Source organism: Corvus kubaryi, unplaced genomic scaffold, assembly GCF_017639235.1.
Source record: "Corvus kubaryi isolate FWS band 111438036 unplaced genomic scaffold, C.kubaryi_AGA036_p1.0 37396, whole genome shotgun sequence".
Lineage (NCBI taxonomy): Eukaryota > Metazoa > Chordata > Aves > Passeriformes > Corvidae > Corvus > Corvus kubaryi.
The window spans coordinates 22,899,620-22,912,486 of record NW_024581135.1 but is presented as its reverse complement, the minus strand read 5'-3'; the positions used below and the strand labels follow the sequence as shown (position 1 = coordinate 22,912,486).

Genomic DNA, 12,867 nt, shown 5'->3' with positions numbered 1-12,867 from the left:
CTTAGAATAACATGTGGTTTAAAGTGTTTACTTCAAAATAATGTCAAAAGTTTTAAATCTGCGTACTGTAAAATAGATCATTTTTTGTAGGTATGTCTGTAGTTTTACAAATAAAAAAGAGCTAAGTAATAGCCTGAATTTTAAATTTTGCTTGGATTTTACTTAAAATATTTCTAATATACAAACTGGTTTAAAAACACATATTTTTGATCCAGACTGTGTTCCTGTGTAATTGCTAATATAAAAAGTAAATACCTTCTATATTGTTTAACCTGTTGCACTTTTTTTCTCAGAAAAACCCAGCCCACCAGAAAAGCTAGGAGTAACAAATGTCACAAAGGACAGTGTTTCTCTTTCATGGCTAAAACCAGAACATGATGGTGGAAGCAGAATTGTGAGCTACGTCCTTGAAGCTCTTGAGAAAGGACAGCAAAAATGGGTTAAGTGTGCAGTTGTAAAGACAACTCATCATGTTGTCCATGGTCTTAAGGAAAACGTCGACTATTTCTTCAGGGTGTCTGCAGAAAACCAAGCTGGTTTAAGTGATCCTAAGGAACTACTGCTCCCTGTTACAGTTAAAGAACAATTAGGTATGCTTCCTGACATGAGACAAAAGTTGATACACAGTCCATTGCACTCACATTTTAAAAGATGGAACATTCTTCTAATGGTTTGGAAATGTTTTCTTTTTCAGAATCTCCCGAGATTGACATGAAGGGCTTCCCTCATAACACTGTATATGTTCGAGCAGGATCAAACCTAAAAGTTGAAATTCCAGTTTCTGGAAAACCAGTGCCAAAGGTGACATTGTCTAGAGATGGTGTTGCACTGAAGCCTACCATGAGATTTCACACAGAAACCACTGCAGAAAGTCTCATCATTAACCTTAAAGAAAGTGTGGCTGCTGACGCTGGCAGATACGACATTACTGCTGCGAATTCAAGTGGCACCACAAAATCATTTGTTAATATTGTTGTGCTGGATAGACCTGGTCCTCCTGTTGGTCCTGTTGTCCTTAGCGATGTCACTGAAGAGAGTGTAACACTCAGATGGCAACCACCAGCTTATGATGGCGGAAGTCAGGTTACCAACTATATTGTACTGAAAAGAGAAACAAGTACTGCTGCTTGGTCTGAAGTGTCTGCCACTGTTGCTAGAACTGTTATCAAAGTTATGAGGCTCACAACAGGGGAAGAATACCAATTCCGTATCAAAGCTGAGAACCGCTTTGGCATCAGCGATCACATAGACTCGCAATGTGTGGTTGTCAAGCTTCCTTACAGTGAGTAACGTGCTTCTCATGGTATACATTGATATTTTAATGCTCTGATGTTAAAAATATAATTTTGTTAACAATCACTTCTTTTGAAATCATCAGCTACCCCGGGCCCTCCTTCTACACCATGGGTCACTAATGTTACCCGAGAGAGTATTACTGTCGGATGGCATGAACCAGTCACTAATGGGGGCAATGCTATCATTGGATATCACCTGGAAATGAAAGACAGAAATAGCATACTATGGCAGAAGGCTAACAAGACCCTTATTCGTACCACTCATTTCAAAGTCACCACAATCAGCGCTGGCCTTATCTATGAATTTAGAGTTTATGCAGAAAATGCAGCTGGCATTGGAAAAGCAAGTCGTCCTTCTGATCCAGTCCTTGCAATTGATGCTTGTGGTATGTACTCCCTCGAAAAAAATGAAGCCCAACAATTTTGTTTCCCCTGTGATAATTGTTCTGTACAGTAAGCCAATATTCAAAATACCTGTTAATTATTGGCAATATTCTTACATTTCCTTCTGCAGAACCACCAAGAAATGTTCGTGCCTCAGATATTTCCAAGACCTCTATCACTCTCTCCTGGCAGAAGCCAGCATTTGATGGTGGTAGCAAAATCACTGGATACATCGTAGAAAAACGTGATCTTCCAGATGGCAGATGGACAAAAGCTAGCTTCACCAATGTTATTGAGACTCAATTCACAGTATCTGGCCTGACACAGAATTCCAAGTATGAATTCCGGGTCTTTGCGAAGAATGCTGTCGGTTCCATTAGTAATCCCTCAGATGTTGTGGGTCCTATCACATGTGTTGATACATACGGTAAGTGTTTTGCAATGATATAATGATATAATTTTGGGGTAATAGGACAATTAAAGGCTGTACTGTTTTGCAGATCTATGGTCTTTTAAATATGGGAGGCTAGTTTACAGTGATTGATTCAAGAAGCATGAGTGACTGTGAGCATTTGGGCATGACTGTAGGGAACATCTTTGGCTGTGTCTGCATTTTTAAAGTCTTCTGGTATCTTTATTCTCTGAGCAAGAGAAGTCTGCCCATGATCCAAGTGGTTATACTTATACATGTAATTGTCTTTTCTTCATATGATTAGTTCTAACTTACTCTAGGTTTATGATTTAAGTTAATATATGCTCTCTTTACTTTGATCTGTATTTATGAAATATCTTTAACTATTAGATTAAATAAGGTAGTATTATTTGGGGATTTTATTAAATACAGGGCTACAATAAACATGTTTTTAACTTATTCTTATTTTTTCTTAAGGTGCACCTGAAATCGATGTGCCACCAGAATACACAGAAGTGGTGAAGTACAAAGCAGGCACTTCAGTTAAGCTAAAACTAGGCATCTCAGGCAAGCCTATACCCACAATTGAATGGTTCAAAAATGGCAATGAGGTACTGACCAGTGCACTAGTGTCTTTTGAAAACACAACAGAATTTGCTTCTATACTCATCAAGGATGCCAATCGACTCGACAGTGGCACCTATGAATTAAAATTGAAGAATGCCATGGGTTCAGCATCAGCCCACGTTAGAGTACAGATACTTGGTATGGCTTGAGATGCAATTATATTTTACTATTAAACAATAATCCAGTAATGAATACTTAGCATCTTCTTTCTTCTGCCTTCCACAGACAAGCCAGGACCCCCAAGTGGACCTATACAGTTTAAGACAGTCACTGCTGAAAAGATTACAATAATGTGGGACCCACCAGCAGATGATGGTGGTGCACCTGTAACACACTATGTTGTTGAAAAGCGGGAAACAAGTCGGGTTGTATGGTCTTTAATTTCTGAAAAACTGGAGGAATGCATTATAACTACAACAAAACTCATCAAAGGAAATGAATATGTGTTCCGTGTCCGTGGTGTGAACAAGTTTGGAATTGGTGATCCACTGGAATCTGAACCCGTTATAGCCAAAAATTCATTTGGTAAGAAATCAGTTCTATAAAATAACTTATGCAACTGAATTGTCTTGTGTATTATTTGGAAGTAGTACTGATCTGCTGACATATGTTTTTTTTCACTCAGTTACACCTGGACCACCTAGTACACCAGAAGTCACAAAGATAACCAAGAATTCTATGACGGTTGTCTGGAATAGGCCCACTGTTGATGGAGGCAGTGAAATATCAGGATATTTTCTGGAGAAACGTGACAAGAAGAGTCTGAGTTGGTTCAAGGTCTCTAAGGAAACCATTCGGGACACCAGACAGAAAGTAACTGGTCTGACTGAAAACAGCGAATATCATTTCCGCGTTTGTGCTGTCAATGCAGCTGGACCAGGTCCATTCTCTGAGGCTTCTGACTTCTACAAAGCTGCAGATCCTGTTGGTAAGATTCAATGTGCATTATTTCCAAGAGGTTAGAAATCAATGGAAAATGAGTAGTTAGGGTGGGATTGTACCAATGTAATCAAGGGCAGATTTTCTTCCTCTTTACAATTAATTGGATTCTGATTGGTGTTTTTTTTCCCCCATAAACTATCATTTACAGATAAGCCAGGCTCACCAACAAAGCTGAAAGTTGTGGATACAACCAAGACATCTGTTACCCTTGGCTGGATTAAACCTGCTTATGATGGAGGAAGTCCAATTACCCACTATGTGGTGGAGAAGAGGGAAGGTGAAGAGCAAGAATGGACTGTAGTCAGTACTAAGGGAGAAGTGAGAACAACTGAGTATGTTGTATCCCACCTTCAGCCAAGTGTTAATTATTATTTCCGTGTATCTGCCATGAATTGTGCTGGACAAGGAGAGCCTATTGAAATGATGGAACCCGTTCAAGCTAAAGATATTCTTGGTACTGTACTTTTTTGTGATTTATCATTTTTCTGTGTGTTTTTTTTTTTTTCAAATAATTTCTTATTTTACATGCCAAGTATGCATTATTAATTTTCATTTATTTCCACAGTGGCACCAGAGATTGATCTGGATGTTGCTCTTCGGACATCTGTTGTTGCTAAAGCAGGTGAAGATGTGGAAATAATGATTCCATTCAAGGGAAGACCTCCTCCAACAGTCACATGGAGAAAGGGTGACAAGAATCTTGGAACTGATGAAAGATACATCATCCAGAACACAGAATCATCTACACTACTCAGTATTGCTCAAGTTACACGAAATGATACAGGAAAATACGTTCTTACAATTGAAAATGGAGTTGGAGAAGCAAAATCATCATTTGTGAATGTAAAAGTACTTGACACACCTTCTGCATGCCAGAAGCTGCAGCTTAAGCATGTTTCTCGTGGCACAGTTACACTGGTATGGGAGCCACCTCTCATCAATGGTGGTTCTGAAATAACAAATTATGTTGTTGAAAAAAGAGATGCTACAAAGAGGGCCTGGTCAACTGTTACAACAAAGTGTTCTCATACCACCTTTAAACTAACTAACCTGTCAGAAAAGACTGCATTCTTCTTCCGTGTTCTTGCTGAAAATGAAATCGGTCTGGGTGAACCTTGTGAGACATCTGAACCAGTGAAAGCTGCAGACGTACCTGGACCTGTAAAAGACCTAGCCATGAAAGACTCTACAAAGAGTTCTGTTAAATTGCAGTGGAGCAAACCTGACTACGATGGTGGTAGCATTATATCAGACTATGTTATTGAAAAGAAACTTCAGGGAGAGAAAGAATGGACATACGCAGGCACAAGCAAGAGCTGTGAATTTGTAGCTGACAAACTTAAGGAGCTTTCTGTTGTGGAATTCAGAGTCTTTGCTAAAAATGAAAAAGGCATGAGTGATTCTGTTACTGTTGGACCCATTACAGTGAAAGAACTTATAATAACACCTGAGGCTGACCTTTCTGATATTCCTGGAGGACAGATTGCAGTAAGAATTGGACACAACCTGCACGCTGAACTGCCCTATAAAGGTAAACCTAATCCATCAATGAGCTGGCTCAAGGACAACCTCCCTCTTAAAGAAACAGAACATCTTCGTTACAAGAAAACTGAAAACAAGATAAGCTTAAGTATCAAGAATGTGAAAAAGGAGCATGGTGGCAAATATACTTTAATTCTTGATAATGTAGTCTGCAGAAAGTCATTCACAATAACTGTAATCACTCTTGGTCCTCCATCCAGGCCAAAAGCACCTTTAAGAATAGATGAAATCAAAGCAGACAGTGTAGTTTTGTCATGGGACGCTCCTGAGGATGACGGAGGAGGAGAAATCAGTGGCTACAGTATTGAGAAGAGAGAAACCTCACAAATGAACTGGAAGCTGGTGTGTTCAAGTGCTGCAAGAACAACCTTCAAAGTACCAAACCTTGTTAAAGATACTGAATATCAGTTTAGAGTTCGTGCAGAAAACAGATATGGAGTGAGCCCACCTCTTGTCTCAGCTGATGTTGTGGCAAAGCATCAGTTTAAACCACCAGGTGCCCCAGGCAAGCCTGTTGTATACAATGTAACTGCTGATGGAATGAGCATTTCTTGGGATGCTCCCGTTTATGATGGTGGTTCAGAGATTGTGGGATACCATGTTGAAAAGAAGGAAAGAAACAGTATTTTGTGGCAGAAGGTTAATGTTGCATTAATATCTAACAGAGAGTACAGGATTACTGGACTGCTTGAGGGCCTGGATTACCAGTTCCAAGTATATGCTGAAAACGCTGCAGGCCTAAGCCGAGCGAGTGAGCCAAGCAAATTTACTTTGGCAGTCTCTCCAGTGGGTAAGTGAATTATTAATCACTCTTCCAAGAAAATTCTGTTCTTGTAGATTATGGTGAGCAGTAATAAAAATAAATCTTCATTATTTTCCTTTCAGACCCACCTGGTACTCCTGATTACATTGATGTCACTAGGGAAACAATCACCCTGAAATGGAACCCCCCTCTGCGTGATGGAGGCAGCAAGATTGTTGCTTACAGCATTGAGAAACGGCAAGGAAGTGCAGACCGTTGGCTCAGGTGTAACTTTACTGATGTGAGTGAGTGCCAATATACAGTTACAGGGCTCAGTCCAGGTGACCGATACGAATTCCGAGTGCTTGCAAGAAATGCTGTTGGTACAATCAGCCCACCTTCACAGTCTTCAGGCTATATTATGACCAGAGATGAAAACGGTAAGAATTTCTTCTTAACATGCTTGCATTTGGGTATTGAAGCCAGATAGAGTTTCTGGCTGTACTGATAGGAAGTGGGAAGTCAAGGGGCAAAGAAGTTGTGACTGAGGTCCTCCCAGTCAATTCAGAACATTTATGTTTGTGCTCCAAGGTGGGAAGGTCTAAATTAAAAACCCAAATCTGGTAGACATACATAATTAATTGCTGAAAAGCATGGCACTCTACATTTCTCTTGCATAAGCAGCAGCAGCAAAGTTGGAAAGAAAGCATAGACGGTAGTATTCTGATGCACTGAATAATTTAAAATTGAAATGTGCCTCAGGTAGTTTGCATACTATTAACACCGCATTTTAACAGCACTTTTCACCGGTTATTAATATGATGCATTTATGGGTGCTTACAGGAAAAATAAGTTTACCATTCATATAGTAACTGCTATTTAGAGAATGCCATTTTGTAAGTGAAATAATTCTATATATCACAAACTTTTATAATTAATACACTTAGAAGAGTATAAGAAAAAGACTTAGCTATATGGAAATTGATTTATATTTTCCTTTTTTAGTTGCTCCAACAATTGAATTTGGTGCTGAGCACTTTGAAGGCCTTACTGTTAAAGCTGGAGAGAGCATTAGACTTAAAGCTCTAATCAAAGGACGTCCAGTACCTAAAGTGACATGGTTTAAGGATGGGAAAGAGATTGATAAATTAATGAATATAGAAATAACTACAGCTATTGGATATAGTACACTCTTCATTAGAGATGCTATCCGGGAACATCGTGGAGTGTACACAGTAGAAGCCAAAAACGCATCAGGCACTAAACGGGAAGATATTACCATCAGAGTACAAGGTACTGCACCAAGCACTGTCAGCATGCTTTTCTTAAAATAGTATTTTATTGTAAGTGTCAGCAAATTATAACTGTGAACCTTTAAAATTGCAGACACACCAGGAAAAGTTGGTGGACCAATACGATTCACAAACATCACTGGAGAAAAAGTCACATTATGGTGGGAGCCTCCAGCAAATGATGGTTGTGCTTCTATTTCTCACTACATAATTGAAAAACGTGAAACCAGCAGGATTGCTTGGGCATTAGTTGAAGATAAATGTGAAGCTTGCACCTATACAGCACTTAAATTAATTAAGGGCAATGAATATCAGTTCCGTGTCTCTGCAGTGAACAAATTTGGAGTTGGCAGACCATTGGAGTCTGATCCAGTTATCGCACAAATACCTTACAGTAAGTTGCACAAATATCATTCTGCACAAATATCCACGGTGTTACCATCTTGTCTTTCTAATGACATTTTTCTTTTTTTAGCTCTCCCTGATGCACCAGGAACTCCAGAGCCTACCAATGTAACAGGAGACAGTATCACACTCACATGGGCAAGACCAGAGTCAGATGGTGGAAGTGAGATAAATGAGTACATTCTTGAAAGGAGAGAAAAGAAGAGCATGCGCTGGGTTAAAGTATCCAGTAAGAGGCCCATTACTGAGAACAGATACAGAGTAACTGGCCTTATTGAAGGCAATGAGTATGAGTTCCATGTCATGGCTGAAAACACTGCAGGAGTTGGACCTCCAAGTGACGTTTCAAAGCTGATTAAATGCAGAGAACCAGTCAGCCCACCAAGTGCTCCTAATGTTGTAAAGGTGACAGATACATCAAAGACTAGCGTAACCTTAGAGTGGACAAAGCCGGTTTTTGATGGAGGCATGGAAATAATTGGGTACATCATTGAAATGTGCAAAGCTGATCTTGAAGCATGGCAGAAAGTCAATGCAGAGACTGTTATTGCTACTAAATATACCGTTGTTGATTTGGAGGCAGGAGAACACTATAAATTCAGAGTTAGTGCTGTCAATGCTGCTGGCAGAGGAGAAAGTTGCGAAGTTCCTGCTTCAGTCCAAACCGTGGACAGACTTTCTGCTCCTGAAATTGATATTGATGCGAATTTCAAGCAGACTCATATTGTAAGAGCAGGTGCAAGCATTCGTCTTTTTATTGCCTTCTCTGGAAGGCCTGTTCCTACTGCGGTGTGGTCCAAAGCAGATGTTAATCTTAGTTTGCGTGCTGACATTCAAACAACTGATTCATTCAGCACATTGACTGTGGAGGAATGCAATAGAAATGATGCTGGCAAGTATGTCTTTACTGTGGAAAACAACAGTGGAAGCAAGTCTATTACATTTACTGTCAAGGTTTTGGACACACCTGGTCCACCAGGTCCTATTACATTTAAAGATGTGACTCGAACATCTATTACTTTAATGTGGGATGCTCCTATTCTGGATGGAGGTTCTCGTATCCACCACTACGTTGTGGAAAAACGCGAAGCAAGTCGTCGTAGCTGGCAAGTAGTGAGTTCAAAATGCACTCGACAAATCCTTAAGGTCACAGATCTAGCAGAAGGTATGCCATATTATTACCGAGTATCAGCAGAAAATGAATACGGTGTAGGTGAACCCTGTGAATTAACAGAACCAGTTGTAGCCACAGAAGAACCTGCTCCACCTAAGAGACTAGATATTGTTGATACAACCAAATCTTCTGTAGTTTTAGCTTGGCTTAAACCTGATCATGATGGTGGTAGCCGTATTACTGGATACCTTCTTGAAATGAAACAAAAAGGATCTGACTTCTGGACTGCAGCTGGACAAACCAAGCAACTTACTTTCACCATTGAAGGCCTTGTGGAGAACACGGAATATGAGTTCCGGGTCAAGGCAAAGAATGATGCTGGCTACAGTGAGCCAAGGGAAGCTTTCTCTTCTGTTATTGTTAAGGAGCCACAGATTGAACCAACAGCAGATCTCAGTGACATAAGCAGACAGCTTATAACATGCAAGGCTGGAAGCACCTTTACTATTGATATACCAATCAGTGGACGCCCAGCTCCAAAAGTGACATGGAAACTTGAGGAGATGAGGCTGAAGGAAACTGAAAGAGTGACCATCAAGACAATAAAAGACCGAACCACGCTGACTGTAAAAGACAGTATGAGAGGTGACTCTGGTAAATACTACCTTACACTTGAGAACACTGCTGGTGTGAAAACATTTACTGTCACAGTGGTAGTCATAGGAAGGCCGGGTCCCGTCACTGGCCCAATTGAAATATCATCTGTATCTTCTGAGTCCTGTGTGTTGACCTGGAAAGAACCTGAAGATGATGGTGGCAGTGACATTACAAACTACATTGTAGAGAAACGTGAATCTGGCACAACAGCATGGCAGCTGGTAAATTCCAGTGTGAAACGCACACAGATCAAAGTCAGTCATCTCACAAAATATCAAGAGTACAGTTTCCGAGTAAGCTCAGAAAATAGATTTGGTGTCAGCAAGCCAGTTGAATCAAAACCAGTAGTTGCTGAGCATCCATTTGGTAAGTGAAATACTTATCGAAATTTGTTCTTTTCCTCTGACTGAGGTATTTATAATTCCTAACATTTTCTCCCCATCCTTCTTATGTTTAGTCCCACCAAGCCCACCTTCAAGGCCAGAAGTCTATTCTGTGTCTGCAAGTGCCATGGCCATTCGCTGGGAGGAACCCTATCATGATGGTGGCAGCAAAGTCATTGGATATTGGGTGGAAAAGAAGGAGCGCAACACCATCCTTTGGGTGAAGGAGAACAAAGTACCATGCTGTGAATGCAACTATAAAGTCACAGGGTTGGTGGAAGGCCTAGAATATCAATTCAGAACCTATGCTCTAAATGCTGCAGGTGTTAGCAAAGCTAGTGAAGCTTCCAGACCTGTAGTGGCTCAAAATCCAGTTGGTAAGTACTACTTTTAGAGTTACATTGTTATTTAAGCTAAAATAGGATTGCATTTCTCATTTTTTCTGCTTTATTCCTCCAGATCCACCAGGAAGACCAGAGGTAACAGATGTCACCAGATCTACAGTGTCGCTGAGCTGGTCACCTCCACTTTATGATGGTGGAAGCAAAATTGTCGGATATATTATTGAGCGCAAACCATATAATGAATCTGGTGATGGACGTTGGCTGAAATGCAATTATACCATTGTCTCAGAAAACTTTTTTACTGTGACAGCTCTTAGTGAAGATGAAGCCTATGAATTCCGTGTACTAGCAAAGAATGCTGCTGGTGTGATTAGCAAAGGATCTGAATCAACTGGTGCTGTCATTTGCAAAGATGAATACAGTAAGGAATATTTGCTTGGAACAATTGAAAACATAACATTCTATTTTTAGTACTGTCATGTAATTTTTTTTCAAATCTCTTTTTTCCAGCACCACCAAAGGCTGAACTTGATGCCAGACTTCAGGGAGAAGTTTTGAGCATTAGGGCTGGATCAGATCTTGTTCTGGATGCAGCTATTGGTGGAAAACCAGAACCAAAAGTCTTCTGGTCCAAAGGTGACAGGGAACTGGAGCTATGTGAAAAGATATCTCTGCAATACACCAGCAAACGAGCTATTGCAATTATCAAGTTCTGTGACAGAAGTGATAGTGGAAAATATACCCTAACTGTTAAAAATGCCAGTGGGATGAAACAAGTTTCTGTTCTTGTCAAAGTGCTTGGTATGTATCCCGTGATTAGTATTAATACTTAGTATACTAAAAAACCCACATTCTTTTAAATGAGATGCTTTTCCTTAGCTGCTAATAACAATACTTATTTTGATTCCTACACAGATTCACCAGGCCCATGTGCAGGCAAAATCACAGTTAGCAGAGTAACAGAAGAGAAATGTACTCTGGCATGGAATATTCCTGAGGAAGATGGCGGTGCAGAAATCACTCACTATATGATAGAAAGGCGTGAAACCAGCAGACTTCACTGGGTTATTGTTGAGGCTGAATGCCAGACTTTATCAACTGTGGTAACAAAACTTATTAAAAATAATGAATATATCTTCCGTGTGAGAGCTGTCAACAAATATGGACCGGGTGTTCCACTTGAAACAGAACCTGTGATTGCCAAAAATGCTTTCAGTGAGTGTTACTACCTTCCATTCTGCATCAGAATTTGTGGAATAATTCTCATGGATACACAGTGTATTGAACAATAATATTTTTTTCTCACCTTTAAAAAAAATAGCTATTCCAACACAGCCTGGTGCTCCTGAAGAAGTGAGTGTCGGCAAGGAACATATCATCATTCAGTGGTCGAAACCAGAATCAGATGGTGGCAGTGAGATTAAGGACTATCTTGTGGACAAACGTGAAAGAAAAAGTCTGCGCTGGACACGAGTGAATAGAGATTACACCATTTATGATACTAGACTGAAAGTCACCGGTCTCATGGAAGGGAGCCAGTACCAATTCCGTGTCACTGCAGTGAATGCTGCTGGAAACAGTGAACCTAGTGAAGCTTCACAATACATGTTATGTAAAGAACCATCATGTAAGTTACAATATTTAAAACATATTTTAATATTTATTTATAATAATGGAGCATAAACTCACATTGACACTTTAACTAAGAAGCCCATAACCACACATAAACTCACTGAACTAGCTAGTATTGGAATAAATTAAAAACAGTTATAGTTCATCTTAAATGCATTTCCCGGGATTAGCTGTCTGGAAGTCGGTTTTGACTGTAAAATGTTTTCTGCAACAATGTAAAATGCATTTTCTTCTTTTTCAAAGATACTCCTGCATCACCTTCAGTTCCAAGAGTTGTGGATACTACAAAGCACAGCATAAGTTTAGCATGGTCAAAGCCCACATATGATGGTGGTGCTGACCTCTTAGGCTATGTTCTTGAAATGAAAGAAGAAGGTAGTGAACAGTGGTATCGACCACATACAACTGCCACTCTGAGGAATGCTGAGTTCACCGTGACTGGTCTTAAAACAAACCAGAAATACCAATTCAGAGTCGCTGCAACAAATGTGAATGGTATGAGCGAATTTAGTGAATCATCAGCAGAAATAGAACCTGTGGAAAGAATAGGTAATTTGAAAACGTAATGTATATTTTAAGGAATGTATATTTTCCTTTAGAACTTCTATGAGATTAACTAATTCCATGTTTCTTATACCCTTCGTCAGAAATACCTGAACTTGAGCTTGCTGATGATCTGAAGAAGACAGTTACAGTCAGAGCTGGTGGTTCCCTGCGCCTAATGGTCTCTGTATCTGGCAGACCTGCTCCTGTAATCACATGGAGCAAGCAGGGTGTTGACCTTGTAAGTCGAGGCATTATTGATACTACCGACAGCTACACTCTACTTATTGTGGATAAAGTTAATCGATATGACGCTGGAAAATACATCATTGAGGCTGAAAATCAATCAGGAAAAAAATCTGCAACTATTTCTGTGAAAGTGTATGGTAAGTACTGCTACAGTTGTATATGAGCATTATGCCACTCTGTGTGCTCATTGCTCAGAAATAAGTCTCATTCATTTCCAAAGGAAGTTTGCATTTTAAATAACATGAGAATGTTTGAGGAGTCAGGGAAACAATCTAATCCAAAGGAAAATTTCTGGAGCTGTGCT

General features: G+C 39.9%; 1 protein-coding gene across 8 annotated transcripts in view; it reads left to right on the top strand.

The window, feature by feature from the left end:
* The window catches only part of TTN (titin), a 236,790-nt gene that overhangs the window by 208,148 nt on the left and 15,775 nt on the right, over positions 1–12,867 (top strand). For all 8 annotated transcript variants that reach the window (XM_042040505.1, XM_042040513.1, XM_042040510.1 and 5 more), the window contains 20 exons: positions 294–590; positions 695–1,282; positions 1,379–1,681; positions 1,810–2,106; positions 2,569–2,856; positions 2,944–3,243; positions 3,344–3,646; positions 3,809–4,114; positions 4,226–5,992; positions 6,088–6,384; positions 6,950–7,237; positions 7,331–7,630; positions 7,712–9,778; positions 9,870–10,172; positions 10,255–10,560; positions 10,650–10,940; positions 11,055–11,354; positions 11,461–11,766; positions 12,015–12,320; positions 12,419–12,700. In XM_042040505.1, coding sequence (XP_041896439.1) covers positions 294–590; positions 695–1,282; positions 1,379–1,681; positions 1,810–2,106; positions 2,569–2,856; positions 2,944–3,243; positions 3,344–3,646; positions 3,809–4,114; positions 4,226–5,992; positions 6,088–6,384; positions 6,950–7,237; positions 7,331–7,630; positions 7,712–9,778; positions 9,870–10,172; positions 10,255–10,560; positions 10,650–10,940; positions 11,055–11,354; positions 11,461–11,766; positions 12,015–12,320; positions 12,419–12,700 — 9,495 coding nt within the window. The remainder of the gene's footprint in view (positions 1–293; positions 591–694; positions 1,283–1,378; positions 1,682–1,809; positions 2,107–2,568; positions 2,857–2,943; positions 3,244–3,343; positions 3,647–3,808; positions 4,115–4,225; positions 5,993–6,087; positions 6,385–6,949; positions 7,238–7,330; positions 7,631–7,711; positions 9,779–9,869; positions 10,173–10,254; positions 10,561–10,649; positions 10,941–11,054; positions 11,355–11,460; positions 11,767–12,014; positions 12,321–12,418; positions 12,701–12,867) is intronic.